General features: G+C 43.6%; 1 protein-coding gene across 3 annotated transcripts in view; it reads left to right on the top strand.

The window, feature by feature from the left end:
- Positions 1-21,268, top strand: part of ITGA9 (integrin subunit alpha 9) — a 323,185-nt gene that overhangs the window by 257,259 nt on the left and 44,658 nt on the right. For all 3 annotated transcript variants that reach the window (XM_082745464.1, XM_082745463.1, XM_082745465.1), the window contains one exon: positions 4,210-4,317. In XM_082745464.1, coding sequence (XP_082601590.1) covers positions 4,210-4,317 — 108 coding nt within the window. The remainder of the gene's footprint in view (positions 1-4,209; positions 4,318-21,268) is intronic.

A 21,268-nucleotide genomic window follows, 5' to 3' on the forward strand; every position in this document is an offset into this window, starting at 1 on the left:
GCAAAGCTGAAGTAATGGGCACTGAATTGGGGATTTTTATATTATCCTCACATGTCATGAAATGTTACCCTAGTTTTAAATATTTCTCCAACTATTTAAAAATGTGAAACCATTCTTAGCTTGCAGACCATGCAAAAAACAACCGGTAGGCCAGGGATGGCCTGTTGGCCATAGTTGGCTGAGCCCTGCTATGAAATAGAAATTCTCAGGCCTACACTGTTCAACCTGAGCATCTTTGCCTGTTAAGCTAGAAGGACCTCAGCCTCATCCAGTCCCTTGTCCACAGCTGACAAGAACTGGATCCAGGCTCCACTGGTGTAGCCAAGCACACTGCCAGGAGCTATTGATGATGTGAAGGAGATGGGCCTTGCTCACCCATGGTTCACCTTGACCTACATCCAGTGTCTCTCTGTTCCAGCTCCCAGAGCTGCCCCTGCCTCTTCCCCATTCTTTCCCATGGAGAAGATGGTTCCATGGTCTGGCATTGACTTTGGCCAATAATGACTATTTTCTTTCCCTATGGCCACTCCTAGGTGGACGGAGGGGGTGAGACATAATCATGGGGTGTGGGTCCAGAGAAGGAGGCAGCAAAACATTTGTGGGCTCTCACAAACAACCTCTCCCTCTCTAAAGTGTTCCCCCCAGCAAGAGGCCTCTGAAACCATGATTGGGGAACACAAGTCCCCAGCTCAGAGAGGAGGTGCCTTCTGACCAGCTAAGCCCCTGCCGTCACCCCCTATGCTCCGTTTCCAGAGAAAAGGGGAAGGTAGGGTTAGACCTGCTTTTGAGACCTCACAGTGACTCCGTGAGCAGGACCTCTGTGTTTCTAATCTGCTGTTCAGAAGTAGTTTCTTTTTTTCCCCATTGCTTTTTGCAAGTGGATAGGAAACAGATAAAGACCAGTTGGAGTGATTTCATTTAAATCACTTTAATGTTAATTACTTACCCACTCTTGGAGTTTTTGAGGTATCTTACAACAAAAGATACAGTCCAGAAGATGATTCAGAAGGATTCAAAGGACACACACTGTGTAATGAAGAGGGTACAGGTGTTAGGACAAGAGCGAGTCTGAGGTATACCAGAGATGGAAAATTCTTATCACCCTCTGGTGATAAGGGAAGGGAAGGGAAGGACGGAAAAGAAAGGAAAAGAAAGGGAGAGAGGAGGGGAGGAGGAAGGAGGAAGGAGAGAAGGAAGGGAGAAAAGAAAGGAAGATAGAAAGATCGATCTTGAGGGCATATGGTTAAGTTGTGTTTCTCTGAAGGCATCTTTATGGGGAACTTAAAGTTTAGTATTGAAGCAAAGAGCTTTCTTCCCATCTGACCTGACCTAGGATACAGGCTTGAGAATGCGGGGGGGTGGGGGGTGGGGGGGGTGAGTGACAGCCATGCCGCTTAAATAAACCTCTTGATTACCAGTTTGCTTGAGGAAGTACACAGCATTCCGTTGAGGATTAAGAGAGTCCGCTGGGTCCAAAGATGGATAGCTTGTGTCGTTGATGGGAAGGAGATCCCCCTGGGTCAGCAAAGCTGACCGTTCCCTTGAGAATCTTCTGGTGATTCATTTTCTGATACAGTTGTCATTATTTTGACTGTCATGCAGAAAGGCCATGGGCCAGGTGGATGGTGATAGTGGGAGAGCATGGGATCAGGAAGTAGATAAAAACTCTCCTCTATGGCCTTATTCTGATAGCATCACTCCTGACAAAGAGCACAGGACTTCCCATATACAGTGATTTTTCTGTCTTTTAAAAGCTGTTATTCAACAAGCTATGTGATGGTTTAAAGACTTCACCGCAGACACCGATGGGAGAAAGGCAGAAATACCAGTCTTGGGCCTGGTTCCCATATCCGTCAAAGTTTTCTTAACAGAAACAGTACATGATGTTGTATTGACCACTGATAGCTTTTTTTTTTTTTTTCATCAAGAGTCCATCATTTTTCTCACCTGAAAAAGAACGATGAAAAATAATACAGCTGCCACTCAAGAACATTTGCGAAGAATCAGATGTTGAGGCATGTGTTAAGAATAAATGAATATGGCAGCACAGGCCCTCTTGCCCATCTGGCTGTAGTACATGAAAGTGTGCAAAGCCAACCCACTCTCTTCTCTACCCCCCCCCCCCAATTTCCTTTTTCATTGGGATTTCCCAGACGTGTCAGTAGTTTTCTTTGCAATTCTGTGCTCTCGTGTTCCACTTCCAATTAGTTATTTCACTTGTGGCTAGATATTCCTTCCTTTTCTTGTGTCTTAGGGCTGTTGTCTTTGGTGAATTTTGTTCTTTTCAAATCAAGAGATGGCAGAACACTTCCACTCCATCGTGTTTTTGTGCTTTGAAGCAGAACCCAACTATTGCAAAAAATGAACACACACTTTTCTAGGGAAGAGCTGGCTGGAGCCTAGATCCTTATATGTTCTGTTGTGTGTGAAGACCTGGCTAGATTTCCATTCACCTCCTGGCTCTGCCCTGTTGACCCCAATATCAGAGACCCCTGAATGCCTGATTTTTCTCTCTAGGCCCCAGGGCACAGAGCAAGTATCCTGCTTCTTCTCTCTTTTCCTTCTACCCATGTTTTTTTAAACAATAACGTCTTTATTGGGATCTCATTTACCTACCTTGAAGCTCACCCATTTAAAGCATACATTTCAGTGACTTCTAGTGTGTTTATAGAATTGTGCAACCATCACCATAATCTAATTTTAGAATATTTCCATCACCCCAAAAAAGGAACTCCATGTCCTTCAGCAGTCAATCCCTATGTTAGTTTCCTCCTACTGCTATAAGAAATGACCATTAACTCAGTGGCTAAAAACAATAGAAATGTATTATTGTGGAGTTCTAGAGGTCAGAAGTCTAACATAGGTCTTCCTGGGCTAAAATCAGGGTGTCAGCAGGGCTGGGTTCCTTTCTGGAGCTGCTGGAGGAGAATCTGTTTTACCCCTTCCAGCTTCTTCTCCGGGCTACTGCACTTTTAACTCAGGGTCCCCTTCATCTTCAGAGCCAACAATGGTCAGCTACATCTTTCCCACAGGCCACATCCCTGATTCTGACAGTCTCCTTCCTCCCCGTATAAGGACCCTTGTGATGACATTACACCCACCTAAATCACCCAAGATAATCTCTTCATTTTAAGGGCTACTGATTAGCTACCTTAGTTCTCCCTTGCCACTAGCATATTCGCAGGGTCCGTGGATTTGGGGACACAGATATCTTTGAAAGCCATTCTCCTGCCTGCTGTATTTCCCCTACTCCAGGCCCAGGCAACCCCCAATCTACTCTCTGTCTCTACACACCTACCCATCTTTTTAATTCTTCTTTATATCCCATTTCTTCCTTGAGTTTCGTGCTCAACTTTTGCTTTATCTCCTTTCCCTTATCTTTTCTCTTTGTGGCTGCCATCTTTCCTCTCATTTCTCAGGAGATGATGGGCTTCTGGAGACAGAAAACAGGGAGGACTGTGTGGGGATGAGAAGGTAAAGTTTTACAGGACCAAACCCTGGGGCAGAAAAGAAATGCACAGAGGTCCTCAAACAGGATTAGCAAGGGATTAGCTGTAAATAATGTGGAAACCCATCATCTGGATCGTATGGTAAGAGCAACCCTTTCTGTAAATTACACCATTTGGCTTGGGGACAGTCCACTTTGTCTTCTCAGTTACCTCAAACTGTAAAAGGCAGGGCTTGGACCAGATCAGAGCTTCTCAAAGTACAGTTCCTGAGCCAGTAGCATCAGCATCTCCTGGGAACATTTACTAGAAATGCATGTCCTTAAATTCCTTCATGCCCTCCCCCCACTTCAGAAACTCTGGGCATGACCCTCCCCCAGTATACATTTTAACAAGCCCATCTGGTCATCCTGATGCATGCTAAAGGTTGAGAACCACTGGACCACATGATGTCTATATTCCCACCAAGTGTAATAGTCTATGAGTAATTCCTAGGTACGTAAAAAGAAATGCAGTTTTTAGCAGGAAGAAGGCAAAAACGTGATGAAAGGGAATAAGGTAATTTGAAAGTTTGGGAGTTTCAGATGCGTATTGGAAGGATTTCTGTTTCATTAAAGTCTGCCATTATTCGATATTTTAGTACACTTGAAGTCATGACCTTTGAGATCCTAAATCCTACAGTCTGTGGGAGTACCTACTGCATTCCATGAAATGAAGGTCTATATTTCTACTAAAATGTGCTATGTGTGTCTCTCACCCACAGGTCTATAACACTGGGCCAAGCACCCTTCCTGGGTCATCTGTCAGCATCGCTTTCCCCAATCGGCTGTCACCTGGAGGGGCAGAGATGTTCCATGTGCAGGAGATGGTGGTGAGTTCTCGCTTGTCGTGGCTGTTGCTTTTAGACCAGAGCCAGCCCATTCACATTCTGTACATACTAGCCTAAGGGCCCAGAAAGTTCGACTCATTCCAACCTTTAGAAATATACCTGGAGAAGCCCAGAGACACTCAACACCTGAATTTTTGCTCTGAGACAGTTTGGTTGATGACCTCTCTGTGGACGGGGAAGGGCTGGTTATGAACATGGCTTCTGGGGTCGACTCTTCTGGCACTGGGGGCTCCCGGCAACCTTAAGGGTGTCTGATTGTCTTTTTCTGAGTGGAAGACCCATTATATACATGAAGATTTTCAAAGGGTCACTGAGGCTTAGAGGATGAAGGCCTAGTTCATAAGACGGAAGTATAGATTGAAACTCCCATCTGTATCCTGAATGTGCAGTTCTAGTCGATCCTAAGTCCACTGTAGATTTTGTCTTAAGCGGAGTCTTGACTACTAATGTGTGATCCTTCCCACCTACCTCCTTGAAACATTCTCCTGGCTTCCATGACATCACATTCCCTTGGTTTTTCCTTTCTCACTGTTTATTCTCCTCATCTCCCCAACATCAACAGGGTTCAGGCTCATCTTTTGTCTGCACTCAGTCTCTGAGATCTCACCCAGGCTTATGGCTTTATATTCAGTGTGTACTGATGACATGGGATATTCCTCTCCTGCCCAGATCTCTCCCATGAAACCCAGACTTTGATAGTCAGCAACCTTCAGGCCATCTCTACCCAGATGCCTGACAAATATCCATGTTATCTAAAAGAGAACTCTCAGTCGTACCCTTCCCAACCTGCTTCTCCCACAGCTTTCCCTGTCTTAGCAAATGCCTTCTCAGTCTTTCCAGTTACTCAGGTCAAAGTTACTTGGGTCATCTTTGATGCCTCTCTTCCCGCATCTCATATCTGATCCACCGGCAGCCCTAATGTCTCCGCCTTCACAACAAATCAGAACATTACCACTCTTTCCATGTCCGCTGCCAGCACCCCACCCTGGGTGACATCACCTGCCCTCGGTTATTGCAGGAGCCCCTCCCCGGTGTCCCTGCTTCCGTCCTGGCTCCCTGCAGTCTGTTCCTGGCCCAGTGGCAGCACAAGCCTCCCAAAATGCAAGTTAGGTCATGTCAGTCCACAGTTCAGACCCTTTCAGTGGCTTCCCTGCCCCCCAGATTCTTCCAGAACCCTAGCTGGCCCCATAGTCTGTTCCCGACACAGTCTGACCATATTTCCTTCTTCTTCCCCCCTCTGTCTACCCCTGCCATGCTGTCCCTTGCTGATCCTAGAGCACAGTAGACACTCTCCCACCTCCAGAACTTGTCCTCGATCTTCCCTCTACTCAGACACCTTGCCCTCAGAGAGCCACACGACCTCCTCTCTCACCTCCTTCAAATCGGAGCTTCCCAGGGACACCCTCTCTGCCTGGCCTCAGTCCCAACACTCCTCGTGCCCCTTTGCTGTTCAGAGATCACCATCTCCTTCGTCACCAGCTGACATTCCGTGTATTTTCATGTCTCCTCCTGGGCCCCTACAGTAAAAAGACAGGGGTTTCTCTCTGCTCACAGCTGTATCTCCAGACCCTAGTACAATGCTTGGCACGTAGTATATGCTCAGAAAATATTTGTGGGCTGAAAGAAAAAATCTGCAGTATAAAACAGACATGTTTACTTGGTCTGCATGAATTCAGGAAAAGTTTGATATCGTTAAAGAAGTACCTCAGAGTGGGATGCCTGGGTGGCTCAGGGGGTTAAGCATCTGCCTTTGGCTTCAGGTTATCATCTCAGGGTCCTGGGATCAAGCCCCAGGCTTGGGCTTCCTGAACAGTGGGGAGTCAGCTTCTCCCTCTGCCCTTCATTCTGCCTATGCTCTCTCTCTCTCTCTCAAATAAGTAAGTAAAATCTCTTTTTTAAAAAAGTTTAAAAAAAAAAAAAAAGAGTGACTCAGAGTGCTTTGCAGTCTCTAGCAGCTGGGTGTGAGGGTGACCCCTGCTGGGCAGGACTGGTGCAGGAAGCTCGAGTGGGTCACTGCACAAGGAGAACACATGCAGTCACGATGAGAGAATCATGAAATCATTGCTCTTCATATGAGCACGTGAGGGACAGCCAGCCAGACCAAGGGGCGGTCTCTCCACTGATAGCTTAAAAATCGGGGCAGTGAGGCCCACAGCCCATCACACATCTGAGCCTGCGTTTGAAGACAATGCTGCCCACAGGAGGTGCAGAAAGCTTTAGGTGAAGGTGATAGCAGGGTTTTGGCATTGCTGTCATTCTGGGCCTGAAAACCTGGACCCCTCCTGCGTTGCCCACTCCATCATTACCATCCCTCACAATATTCCGTTCGTCCTCCTTGAAGTGCCTGTGTCTGTGAGCTTTGCTGAACCTGAAGAAGAAAAGCCCCAGCATTCTATACCAGCGGCGTACCATGGTTTGAGCTTGGCATAAGGCTAGGGATGCTCCTGTCTACCCTCTTAAATATTATTAGTCATACCAACCAGCGTACCTATTCCCCAGCGTCCGGCGATGTTTTTCTCCTGAGCATGCTCTGAGAGTTGTTCACAGAAATATCTGTGGTGTTGTATGCAGAATTTTTTCCTCACAGACAAAATTATTTGTTGACCCAAACAAGAAATTTAAGTCACTCAGTTTCTGAGGGTATCTCAGAACCAACTATAAACCCTTTTCTCCCAAGGAAAAGCCACCAGAACGGACTTTGGCACACATTTATAAATAGCTGGCTTGCTTGGGAGGCATTGGAAGTGAAGATTTGCAGAACTGCATGACTGTGAGTCTAGCTGAGCGGATCCTCAAAAACCCGAGTGGTGTTGGCTGGCTTCATTCCATGGTTTGTGTTCTCAGAAGCAAACCCTTTGGATTTTCAAGACCGTATTTAGAATTCTTACAAAGTCTGTAACGGAATTTTCAAGAATGGCCAAACATTCAGTTGGATACACCAACCCTTGGTCAGAGGCTTTGGGCATTTTCGCAGCACGTGAAATCCAGCTCGCTGGCAAATATCCCCAAGCAGGTAGTGAAGACTAGAGTACCATGATTGCAGGTGTAAAGCCGACAGGTGCTGCCATGCACGGCTGAGACAAGGGTCCCCAGGTACTTGTCTCAAGGCAGCACGCCCTCTGCTCTAAAGCCCACAGGGCTGAGAGTGAGTGCGTCCTTCAGCTCAGCTTAGTTCCCAGCCTCAACCCTTCGCTTCTTCAGCAGAGGCCGAGAATGCTCCCTGGAGCAAGTATGGCTCCTCACTTTGGCTTTCTGGGACTTAGAATGGAGCAGGGCTTTCCTTCAGGAGATTTGGGTGACTTGGTGCCAGTTGGACTTACTCCTTTTGGGAGAAACCAGTCCTTGTGACCTGTACTCCACCAGATGATGACCCTACCGCCTGATGGCATTCCCTCTCCACCCCATGCTCAGCGCCGTCAGCCCCCAGTCTTGGACAGGCTACAGAGCAGCCAGCTACCTGTTCAGCCAGCTGAAGCCCCAGGGCAGCTAACAGGTGTTGAGAGGGGCCATCTGTCATCCCTTCCCACACCCCGTGGGCCCCTCAGATTGTTTCTCTCACTCTCACAGTGCCCTTCGCATCTGTTTTGCCTGTGGTCATCGTCCATATAGAATTCTAAGGGTGGGCATGCTGTCCCCACAGGCCCTGGGCCATCACCCCATCTACGGCCCTGAGCCGGTGGCAGAATTTTCCAACTGCTGGCTCAGAATTGATTCAGATGCCTCACAGAGGCTGTAGCTGTGGTCCTTGGGCAGGATAGACCTCTTGGGTTGCACCCAAGACTCTTGTTTGTTTGTTTGTTTGTTTGTTTGTTTGTTTGTTTGTTTTTTCCCGGAGGGTTTCTTAAGGTCCAGCTTCCTGTGAGCAGATAGTGCCGTTGGAAGAGATTGTTCCAGGGAGCCTGAGGAAGTGTGACCACTTCATACTCCCAGCCATGGTTCATGATCTTTCCCTACAGCAAATGTCCCAGGCCACTCCACCCTGCCGATGTTCTGTTTAGAAACAAAGCCATAGTGTGGTCTGAGGAAAGACTGTTCATTTCCATTGTCTCCCACCCATCAGGGTTGTATGGCACTCTGTGGAGACACCTGGACTTCCCACTGCACAGCAAAATTGTGGGCAATCCACTGTGAATATGGAAGCCAAGTCAAAATAACTATGAAAGAAAGAGTGAGCGAGAGGGAGGAACGACAGACTTCTTTGGTCCATGTAAGATAAAATCATTACAAATCATTAATCATTCTGGGTTTCTTCTGCAAACACAGTAGAAAAAAGACCTGTTATGTGCCAGGCTCTGATAAGAGGAATATGTCACACAGCACCAGAAAGTCAGTCTTTCAGGAGAGCAATCTCGAAAAAAACATAATTGCAATACCGTGGAACAAAGGCGGTCCCAGACCCGGGGACATACAAGGGTGCAAATCCCACCCTGGGAAGTGTACAGGAAATGCAGACTCTTTGAGTCAGGGCTTAAGAGGATATGTAGTAGTTTACCAGAAGAACACATGAGGGGGAGAACATTCTAGACAGAGGGAAAGGTCATTAGTTCTAAGTGTTCAGTGGAGGCAGGATCTGGTTCTCTGCTCTCTGTGCCTAGCTCTTATACAAATAGGCAAAGCTAAGCAGTCTCTACACCTTCTCCAGAGTATACTGCAGATTGATATCTGGGCAGTGTGACTGAAGTAGGAAGTACTACACCACAGTCATTTTCTGTGGCAGTTGGTAAGTTAAGCCTTCTGTCTGGGTGATCACTTCTGTGCCCTTGTGGATCTGCTCCTTCATTTCTCCTGACTTAGGAATGAGGAAGGCCATCCCCACTGCTACCAGAGGCTGCCTAACCACACGTGCATGTGGCCAAGAAATGACCCTGGGCTGCAGCAGAGGGCATTGGCTTCTGTGGGCCAGACCGCCTACATGAAGCAAACCTTTGCTTCTTAGAGAAGGTTCCTGTTTCAAGTGAGGATATAACCTCTCACACAGCTTGATGAGAATTGGCCTGGAAAATATAACGGCTTCCCTTGGTTGTACTCTGTCTGCACAAACAAGCTAAAGCTGAGCCCCTGGGCCTGGGTCTCAGAGAAGCCAACTTAGCACATACGTCACAAGCTTAATGGCATGTGGAGGGGAGGCCATTGGAACTTGGGCGGTCATCCCATCGCAAAGTTAAGTCTTACTCACAGTGTATAAAGTTCAAGGGCAAGGGTGGAAAGATTGTCTCTGGACAACTCAGACTTCACTTGTTGACACTGAAAACCTGTCTGTAAACAACTTTCTGATGCTGAAAGAGGAGGCTTTGGAGTTGGCTCTTGTAAATATGCAAGAAGGAAGAAAGTCCTAAATGATGGCTTACAGAGAGTGAAGGGCTGAAACTGTATTCTAGGTGAAAGTCGGGATCTTTCAAAGAACTCTAGTATTTGTCTAGATGAGACATTAAATAAATGCCGTTCCATTCTTTGTTCCTCCTACAAAACCATCTGAAAAAGTTTACCTCTCTGGTCAGTTCTACCCTTGCTTTTGGGCAGCAGTTCTGAAGAACTGACCTGATTCCAGAACGTGAAAGAGTTTGGGAATGAGGGATGATTTTCCAAGGAGACACATCAACAACTTTGCCATAGGGCATCATTTAAGGTATTGATATCAATATGATATTAATACCAGTGTCCATTAGAATATATCTTAGTAAATTATAAACCCCCCCTCCCAACCCATTCATGTGCACACCAGACAGGGCTGCCTGTGATTTAATTTCTGCCAAAATGAGTCCATTGATATGGGGCCCTTACTTAATTTGTGATGAGTCTGTATCCCTGTAAAGGAAAGATGTACCTGATATACCAGTAACCACACAAAAGCTTAAACTAAGAAATAAAGGACTGAATTGCTTTCCCCTGGGATGATTTGGGGAAGCTTCTTAATGAAAGTAGTGTTGGGACCATTAAATTGATCACATTTAATCAAAGACTAAAGAATGAAAAAATTTCTCCTACATAACTGACAAAAAACAAGTACCATTTACTGCCATCCTGAGGCTTTAATGGCCTGTATTCATGTGCTGTTGAATTTAATCCGCACAGCCTCTTTGAGGGGAGGTCATTATTCCAAGTGGAGGAACCAGGTCTCAGAGACTTGCCCAGCATCACACAGCTGGTAAGCAGTGGAGCTGGGTATGTTACCAGGTCTGTCTGGCTCCAAAGCCCATATGTCTCATACTGAATTCACTTCACACCCCTCCTCGGAGTGCTGCCCACTCCCCACTCCCCAGAAGCAGACACAGGCAGTAGAACAGCAGATGATGAGCAGAACGCCAAGAATCACTAATTGAGGAGCACCAACCCCAGAACAGGGAGGCACCAACTGCTATCAAATAATAACTGGGGCGCCTGGGTGGCTCAGAGGGTTAAGCATCTGCCTTCAGCTCAGGTCATGGTCCCAGGGTCCTGGGATCAAGCCCCACATCCAGCTCCCTGCTCAGCAGGGAGCCTGCTTCTCCCTCTAGCCACCCCTCCTTGCTTGTGTGCGCTCGCGCTCGCTCTCTCTCTCTTTCTCTCAAATAAATAATAAAATCTTGAAAAGATAAACTAATACCAGAGGATGTAATACTGAAGCAAACAGAAGATTTTAGAACGAGCAAGATTGTTGTCATTAGAGAGATTCAGAAATAGTTTCCATGAAATAGAATAGCTAGCATTTTATGGATTTAAATTTTTGATCATTCAAACAAGAACCCCAGGATATGCGCTGTGTAGTAGAAGGGATAGAAAAGAACAAAGCAGTGGGTTGGAAACTTAAGGGGTTTCCCAATAACATAGCACAAAAAGACCCCAAAAAGAGGCAGTTAAATTTATTCCATTATTTTATAGCAATTTGTAATGGAGAGCCAAATGATCACAATATAAGAATTAGAAGGCAGGAAAAATGGAAGTGAAAGCAAGTCAAGATTCTTGACTTATTTGGGGAAGAGTTTCTCTACTAGTTAGCTCAAGACTTTGATAAAATAAAATATTTAAATACATAAAAATTTTAATGGCTCCTTAGAAGAATAAAATAATGTAGGACATCCAAACTACTAAAGATGAATTTTAAAGGAACTCATGAAGAAAAAAAAAATAAAATACACATACACATATTTATATATAATAAGATGGCAAGAATAAGTCCAAACAAAATAACTGTGAATGAAATAAATGCCCTAGTAAATGACAGACTGTAAGATTAGATTTTTTAAAATCCAAACATAAGTTACTTATAAGCGATACAGCTTTTAAAAATGACCCTTAAGATATTAAAAAAAAAAAAAAAGGAAACACTAACAGAAAGCAAGTAAACAATATTAATGGCAAACAAAGTAGAATTGAAACAGAAAACATCATTAAACAGGGCCAAAAAATGCATTTCAAAGTGACTAAAGACCCAGTCTGCTGATAATTTGTAATATAAACAAACTTTTATGTTTGTTTATATTACAACCATACAGCTATAAAACATATAAAGCAGTGCCTGGTAGAAATATAAGGAGTAACTGACAGTCACAGTCATTACAGGAAAATTTATACACTTTCCTCAAGTATCATCAGACAAGTAGGCATAAAATAATGGGTATTTAAATAATGGAACTATCAATTGTGATCTCTTAGAGAGACAGACACCAAGACAGAGTGAGGCAGCATGTCTGGATTTTAATAGTGGTCCCCTGCTTACCAGCTTTTGGTAACCTTGAGGAAATTATCTAAACTCTTCAAGTTTATTTTCCTCATCTGTCAAATGGGCTCATACCTACCACACATTGTGAGGATTGAAGAAGCTAATGTTTATGGAGCAACTTATAGTTTTTAGGTTGTAAATAGGGAATGTGCATTCTTTTTAAACTTAGGTGAACATTCACAAATTACCCATGCATCCCTTCACAAAAGCAAACCTCAATAGATTGTTAAAGTCAAACACTACAGGCCACCCTCTGAGACCACAGTGTGAAAACTTGGAAGCTAACAACAAAAGTTAGACAAACAGCCAACCAAAAACATAACCACTTGGGAATTTTTGGACACCATTTGAATTAACTTTCTAGATAAAGAAGAAATCAAAGAGAAAAGGATGAACAAAAATGAAGGATAGTAAATTTATTCATTCCAAAACCAATGGGAGGAAGATACAATCCACACCAAGGAAAATACCGCTACATATACATAGAAAACAGGAAAGTCTGAAAAATGGGGAATAAATTACGAACATAAAAGCTAGAAAAGGAATAAATAAACTGGACTCTAAAAGAGTAAAGTGAGGATATTGTTAAAGTGGAAGTCATGATAGAAAATAAAAAGAACAATAACAAAAGTATTTCACATCAATAAAACCAAAAGCTGGGGTATTTTGTCTAACACAACAGACAAACCTATAGCAAACTTGATCAAGATATAAAAAGAAAGGATAAAAAAAAACTAGTAATCATAAACTACAATCATATGGAGAAGATTTGTTAAATTCTATTACTTTTCACAATTTAATTCCCATTTAAAAACAAAAACTCAAAGAAATGCATGAAATGAAATGAAAAACCTAACTAAACCAATTACCTTAGGGAAAGAAAAACGTAAAAGTAACCAAAGACCTATATCTTTAAAAGGCACCAGGCCCAGGTAACTATACAGAGTTCTACTGAGCAGTCAGGGAATGTATAATTTCTGTGTTATATAAGCTCTTCCAGAGAGTAGAGCAAGATGAAAAACCCATCCTAGGAGATTAACTTACTCTGGTCATTAACCAGAAATAAGAGTGGGCATTTACCCAGAGCAGAAAATTGCAGGCCATACTCACTCTGAAAACAGATACAGAAGTTCTAAATAAATGTTTGCAAAGCCATTCCTGTTAGAAAAATATTTTTTGAGTAAAGTACAGTGTCATCCATGAATGCTGTTGATTCTTTATGACATTAACATTGCTCATTATTAATGTGAAAAGAATTAAGAATGAAATAACAGGATGATTATGAGGATGAGGACTTCCAAAAAGACAAAAATTAAGTTTAATATACATTTATGGTATTTTTTAAATTCCTGGTAAAGAAGATATGGAAGGAAACTTCCTCAACTTGACAAAAGTCCTCTCTCAGAAGCCTATACAATCTACAGGATAGAAACCTGATACTGAGATGTTAGAAGCTGTCCTACCTAAATGAGGAACAAGACATGAATTCCTGCTTTTGTCTCTTTGATTTAGTAGTGTTAGAGGTCTTAACAATAAAAAGAAATGAATGACCTTTATTGTAAAAAAAAAAAAAAAAAAAAAAAAAAAGAACAATAGTATCCCTATGGCAAACAATGTTATTATTCCCTGGGAAACCTGAAATAATCAACTAATTAAAAGTGAGGCCTCATGAATGCAGAGAGTAAAAGCTGGGGGACACTTATACATTGCCTGACCTTTGAATGCCTTCCCCAAGCCACACACTGATCCATTGGCTAAGGACCAAAGCCTTACTGGACCAAGGTGTTTATGCACCACCTCTGGCCAATAGTTGGCTGATCACTAAGCTTTGTTGACCCAGGACAACCCCTAGGAAACCAGGCTTAAAAATAAGACAAGTATAGGGGCATCTGGGTGGCTCAGTCATTAAGCATCTACCTTTGGCTCAGATCATGATTCCGAGATCCCAGGATCAAGCCCCACATCTGGCTTTCTGCTCAGTAGGAAGCCTGCTTCTCCCTCTCCCTCTGCCTGCTTGTGTTCCCTTTCTTGCTGTCTCTCTCTCTCTCTGTGTCAAAAAAAATAAATTTTAAAAATCAAATAAAAAAATTAAAAATAAAGAAATACTGAGCAGAGATATCACACACTGCCAGAGAAACAGACTCCACAGAATTAGTCCAAGCAAGACACTAAACCAAGAGGCAAAGCAAAACAAACAACTACCACCTCCCAAAGCAGGGGAAATAATACAGAGTGGCCACAACAATTGAGTAAAACCTTCAGTTTTGGGGTTCTTTTACAAATTTTTTTTTACAAAAAAAATTATGAAACATGCAGAGAATTCAGAACAAGGTAAACAGTGTGCAGGGAGAGAAAAGAAATCAGTTGAAACTGCTCTGAGGAACCCGGATGTTGTTGGATTTAGTCATCAAGGACTTCAAAGCAGCTATTACAAATGTGCTTAGAGAACTAAATGAAACCATGTTTAAAGAATTAAAGGAAAGTGTGATGACAATGACTCGTCGGATAGAGAATATCAATAAAAGATGGAAATGGTAAAAAAAAAAAAAAAAAGCCAAGTAGAAATTCTGGAGTTGAAAGTAGAATTCATGAGAGGCGGGGCGCTTGGGTGGCTCAGTGGGTTAAAGCCTCTGCCTTCAGCTCAGGTCATGATCCCAGGGTCCTGGGTCCTGCTCAGTAGGGAGTCTGCTTCCACCTCTCTCTGCCTGCCTATCTGCCTACTTGTGATCTCTGTCTGTCATATAAATAAATAAAATCTTTAAAAAAAACAATTCATGAGAGGGGCTCTCAGTAGCTGACAAAGATCAGTGAAGATAGATCAGTGCAGACCATCAAATGTGAAGAACAGAAAAAATAATAATAATAAAAATGAGCAAAGCTTCAGAGACCTATGAGACACCGTAAAGTATAGACATAAAAAGACACATAATTGGAGTTCCAGAAGGAGAGGATAGCAAGAAAGGGACAGAAAAAAATATGAAAGAATTGCCCCAGACAGTGGAGTCACATAGACTTCTGCACAGTAATTGATATGAAGACAATTGGCTATCCACTTGGCAGGGAATTACAGAAAACCTCTTCCTCACTAGGAAAAAAAAATAGGTTATTTGAAGGTGATGTATAAAAAGTAATAGTGGAAAGTACTGAATATTTTCATAATCTTTGGATGGGAAAGCTCTTCTTCCTAAGCAAGTCTTAAAACCCAGAACCTACAGAGAAAAGATTGAAAGATTAAATCTATAAAAGTGTTAAACTTTTGTGTGATCATAAGATGTTACAAACAAACTAAAAGATATTTAGGATAATGTATTTGCTACATAGCTAACAGACAGATATGTAAATGTCTTCTTCAGAGCAATAAGGAAAAGACCAAAAATTATAAAAATGGGTGAAGGGATATGAACAGGCAATTCACAAAAACTTTAATGGCAAATAAACATGTAAAAAAAAACAAATACAAATAAATGACAAACTTAGCATCACTGGTAATCAGAGAAATGTAAACTGAAATGAAAATAAGGTCCACACCCAATTAAACTCGTGAAATCCAAAAGATTGTTAATATCCATTGTTGGTTAAGATGAGGAGAAATGGGCACTCTTAAATACTGTTGGTGTAAAAGCCAATTTGACAGTAACTATCGGAATTTAAAATATGAATACCAACAATTCCACTTTTAGGAACCTGTCTCAAAATTCTCACATAAATATGTATCCAGCAGAAATTTCTAACTTTTCAATAGTAGATGTAGCTGTCATTGTTCTCAGCATAAATGTAAGCTTTCTCTATTTTGGTGAAATAGAAAATAATATTCCACTAGGATTCTGAGAGGAAGCTGTTAGATTCAGTTTTTTTAAAAAGTAGTAATAATAATATTTTTTTATTAAGAACTTGTTACAGATGAGGCACAATAACAAGTAGCTTACCTGGACAAATTCATTTAATCTTCAAGAGAATTTGGCCAGGAAGCAAAGGCAGGGGGAGATGCCAAGGTCATGGAGTTGGTAAGTGGCTAAGTTAGTATTCACTCTTAACCACTAGACTGTACAGCCACCTGCAAGGCCTCATGACATCTTTTTCTCCAGACATGAGCTGTCCAACAGCACTGCATCACCTGAGCATTAGAAATGTAGAAATGCTGAATTTCAGGCTCAACCCAGAGCCGCTGAATCAGAATCTGCATTTTAACAATATCCCCAGTTAATGATGCATTTACACATTAATATTGAGAAGCCCTGGCCTAAAGCATATTACTTAAATCACTCCAAGCTTCTTTCCCCAACTATAAAATGGTGATGACAGTCTTTGCTATGCAAGGCTGTTGTAGGCAATCTTTTATCCACATGTTCATTCAGTCATTCAGCAAATGCTTTGCACCCACCATATGCCAAGACTGGGTTTTGGCTGCAGGGTTAAAAAAAAAAAAAAAAAAAAGGCAGACAAAAAAATAATAATTTCCAGCTCTCATGTAGCTTATGTTCTGGTAGAGAAAACTAATAAGTAAAATAGAACAGCATATTACATGATGATAAGTGCTGTGAGGACAACAAAGGAGACCAGGGGGTGAGGAGGGGAAAGTTTGTAGTTTTCAAGAGTGGTCGCTGAGACCTTCATTCAGGATGGGGAACCCAAGCTGTCTCAGGAAGTTGTCATGTGGTCCTTGTGTATAAAGGCTTTAGCAAGCCTGTGTTTCCTGAGAATTCTCTCTCCTTGCTTTGATCCCTGCTTGGTTTCTCTCCTGTGAAACCCCAGCCCCTGTGCAGTGTCCACACTGGACATCCAGGAGCCTCTGTTTGTGTGTCATTAGGACTCACCCTAGGGGAGTTTTCTGCCACAAAGTGGACCACTTAGTCGCTGACAGAGCAGTGGACAGTCACACTGGTTTTTAAAGCTGCTGGTGGCCAAAGCACATTTTGCAGAAGAGAAGTCCTGGGCTTCATGACTTAGTTATACTTAGAGGGTAATGGCAACAAGAAGTCTCCCTTGCAGCAAGCTTGCTGGAGCCCAAAACTTAACTTGTACACAAGCCAGGTCTGGTACTTTAAAGCAACCTGGTGTGTAATCCCCGGGTTTTCTCTGTAAAAAGGTTGGCAAGAAATTTTTTTTTTTCTTGAGGCAAGGGAGAAGGGGGTAGGGGAAAATGGAGAGATAGACTCTTAAGCCGGGACAATGCCCAGCATGGAGTTTGATCTCATGACCCTGAGATCATGACCTTAGCTGAAATCAAGAGTTGGACACTTAACCAACTAAATGATTCAGGCACCCCAGCAAGGAGATCTTAATGTCAAACTATGTGGTCTAAAACCCAGCATGACCTCCCATCCACCTTTTCAGGCCATTTCCTCCAATATCCTTTGCCTCTGACCTTGTTCACCAGCCACTCTGGACCATGAAGGCTGGCAATCCACCCACCATGCACTTCCCTGGGCTTCCTGACCTGGTTTCTTCCTTCCTCAAGACTGAAGTCTCACACATCCTCTCTTCCATCATACCCTCTCAGATATCTTTCTGGGTGGTCCTGCCCCAGGGCCTTTGTATCTGCCTCTGCGAAGAGCACTCTTCCCCCAGATCTTTGCGTGGCAGGCTCCATCTCTTAGTGGGAGGTCTGAGCCTAAAGTTCACCTTTTCATTGAGGTCTTCCTGACCACCTAAGCTAGTATTGCAAACCTCCATCAACTAGATCCCATTTTCCTGTGTTATTTTCTTCATAGCACTTGCCACTGTCTGCAATTACTATTTTTCATTGTCTGTCTTCTTCCACAAGATTGAAAACATTGTGACAGTAAAGTCATGGCTGCTTTGTTTCCTGGGTATCCCCAGCATTCGATGCCTAGCCATAGTATGTGCTCAGACAAATGAAAGAATTGGCCATGCCCGCTCTGTTAAAATCAACACAAGTATTTCTTTCTGCCTTTATGTAGGGTGTGTGTCCTTAAACACCTGCACACCCCACAGCATATCTAATAAGCACCTCGTATGTCCTAGGGATTCAGGAGATTTATATTGAGTTGAAATCCCATGTCTAGGTTGTTTCAACAGCTTCCCTTAACCTATAGCAAAAGTTGCCTTAATTTCAATGTGGGAATAAGTAAAAAAGGTAAAACTTTGAAATAAGGGGCTGAATCATGTAACAGAAACAAAGGCTTCTAAGAGCAAACTTGAACTCCAAAGCTTTGGTCAGCGACATCATGAAAACATTCTCCTTCACACATACACACACACACGCACGCATACACACACACGTGTGCACACACACGCGCACACACAGAATCAAGCCTGCTGCTCTCAGCAGTGGCCTCAAACCATTTTTATTCTTTCTCTTCCTTCTGCGTATGTGTAAGTGTGAGCTGAATAGTCAAGTTTTGGAATGAGTCAGGATGAAGTTGGCTTCAATTTTTTTTTTTTTTCCAGAAGCCAAACACTTAAAAATGGGGGAGATGGCTGATTGAACTTTGGAGAGAGAGTTACGTTCCTGGGCTCTTGGGTCAATTTTAGTTTTGGCTAGAGGGAGAAAGTGTGTGTTTCCTTGCACAGCTCACATTCAACACACTCTGTCTGGACGGTGGGGATGAGGTTCGACCTGGGTTGTCCACACACAGTGTGGCCCAGAGGCCACCCTCTGACCCGTGTGGACAGATGCATGAATCAAGCCAGCAGTGACATCTCCCTGCTGACTGAGGCGCCAGCTTATCAAGGAACCTGGGGTCCTGTGCTCACGGCCAGCCACTGTGACATCTGGAAGCATGAATGCTTCGTTGCCGGTTGGAATGACCACGCTTCGCTGTGGGGTTGCTCTGGTCCTTGACATGGAAGAGCCTTTAAAGTCAGTGATTATGCAGTTTACCTCCCCTTGTTCCTTAAAAGCAACAGGACACAGAGCCCTGTTATTGCCGGGCGAGGGCTTGTTACAGAAGTTGCTAACAGGAAGTCTCGCTGAGTATAAACAGAGCTCATCAGTCGTTGCCCAGAAACACGTGGTTCTCATTTAACCTGTCCAGGACTCATTGTGGATACTTCAGAAGCACAAAAACAGGAAAACTCCTCTCTCTGACAAACACTCCATGTTTTTTCCAACCCCAAGGAACTTTCTCGACCTTGTTAGATGCTGGGAGGTATGCTCTCCTTAGCCGTCCACGAGCCCGCTTTCCTCACTTCTCCTTAGTGATCCAAACTGAGGAGCGACAGCGTATTTCAGACCCCTCACCAAGTCTTAAAACTCTAGGCTGAAGCTTTCTTTTCACTGCCCTGATGGTGGTACTCTCAGAAAGTTGTGTTGGGAGGTTAGACAGATGGCTGCACGTGAGACAGCCATCAGAAAACGATGGGTCTTTATGCTTTTTTAAAGGGTTTTATTTGTTTATTTGAGAGAGTGCTCACGTGCAAGCAGGGGAAAGCGCAGAGGGAGAGAGAAGATCTCAAGGAGACTCAGGCTGAGCGCTGAGCGGACACGGGTCTCAATCTCACAGCCCTGAGATGGTGACCTGAGCCGAAACCAGGAGTCAGACGGTCCCTCAACTGACTGAGCCACCGAGGCACCCCTTTAGTCTTTGATAAGGGAGTAATTATCAAGTGATACATCTAATAAATGCAGCCATAGCTCAGTGAATCAATAGGTACATTACTTTATCCTTTAATGGGAGATGGAGAGGAGCTCTGTTCTTTACCATAAGCCAGGTCTAAGCTAGACCCAGGATCTAAATAAACTGACACGGTTCCAAGGGCTGTGTTGTGTCCCACAGCGGGGGGCTACTGACCATTTATTACCCAGATCAACAGACTGTTCTGTCTCCAAAATGCTTCATTATCTGTGGAAGGAAAACATTTTTGGCACACACGTCAAGTGCTCAGATAACATATTTATGTCTCCCTGTTTCACTAAAGAGAATCTGACCGCATCTGGAAATTCTTTTGTGTCAATGCTTCTCTGAAGCTACTTCCCATCTGTATTCCTTTAACTCCGGGGAAAGACCATCCCCACACTTGAGAATTGGGCCTCAGCCCCGAGACTGGGCTTTCTCTGATTAAATGTCAATGAATTCTCTTTCCCAGGGCAGCCTCGTGGCAACCTGCACTCTTGACTTTCCAGCGGGCTGACCGGCTACACCCAGAGGAAAAGGAGGGGGTGTCTCGGGGAGGGCACGCCACTGTTTTGCCATACCCTAGTGCTGCCGAAGGGGAGAAATCATTGGCTTTTACCATAAAAGTGAAATATTTTATGAAGCAACAGCAGACTCATACAGAAATCAGCACTGTACAATGGATTGTGCTTTCCCTTTGCTCTGGAAGATTGATTCTGAGGCTTTGCCCCTTTCCTGTTTCAGTTTTGGTCTCAGAAACACCCTGACCTTTCACAGTGGTAGTGGCCTAAAGGGCTGGGGGAGGGGCTGCAAGGAAGCAAGCATTTTATTTAGAAGATAATTTTCAATGAGAGAGGAGACCTCGCAAGTGAAAGTTACAATCTTCTCGGGCTTTTTAATGTTACTGACTTTGCCCGTCTGGGAATTAAATGACAGCAGGCCGTTCTTCGACTCCTTGCTCTTCCTGCTCCATCCCCAACTCTGCTGGTTTGGAGGTGGTCTGTTCTGCTCTTATTTCCCCTTTTTCAGTTCAGGAACAGAGCATGCTCTTCATCTGAGTGAGGATCGAGGTTGGGAGGGACTGGCCAAAGACAGAGCCTCTTGTTAACTTACCTCGTATTGTCGTGATCACCAAAGTGTCTTGCTTTTTGTCTGTATGGACACATTGAGGTCTCTAGCTACACAAAGAGGTAAATAACTGGAAAGCAGAACTCGCTGAACTGATAAACAATGGGGCCATTTTCACAAAGCAAGGGGAAAGGGCTGAAGGAGAGAGAGAATCTCAAGGAGACTCACGCTGAGCGCCAAGCGGACACAGGTCTTGATCTCACAACACTGAGAAGGTGACCTGAGCTGAAACCAGGAGTCGGACGGTCTCTCAACTTACTGAGCCACCGAGGTGCCCCTTTAGTTTTTGATAAGGGGATAATTATCAAGTGATACATCTAATAAATGCAACCATAGCAAGAAGAACACGTGTCCCCAGAGGGCCTACTGGAGGACGCTTTTGAGAACTCCTTCCTTTACATGAAATGATGCCTGCACACACAAAAAAAATGCCAGCCTTTCAGATACATTAGTAACCTAAAGCTAGGCATACCCATTGGGAGGAAGTACTCAGAATTGTCATTGGTTTCTCTGTCCTTATGTTAAGCAG

This window comes from Mustela nivalis (assembly GCF_964662115.1).
Source record: "Mustela nivalis genome assembly, chromosome: 1".
NCBI lineage: Eukaryota > Metazoa > Chordata > Mammalia > Carnivora > Mustelidae > Mustela > Mustela nivalis.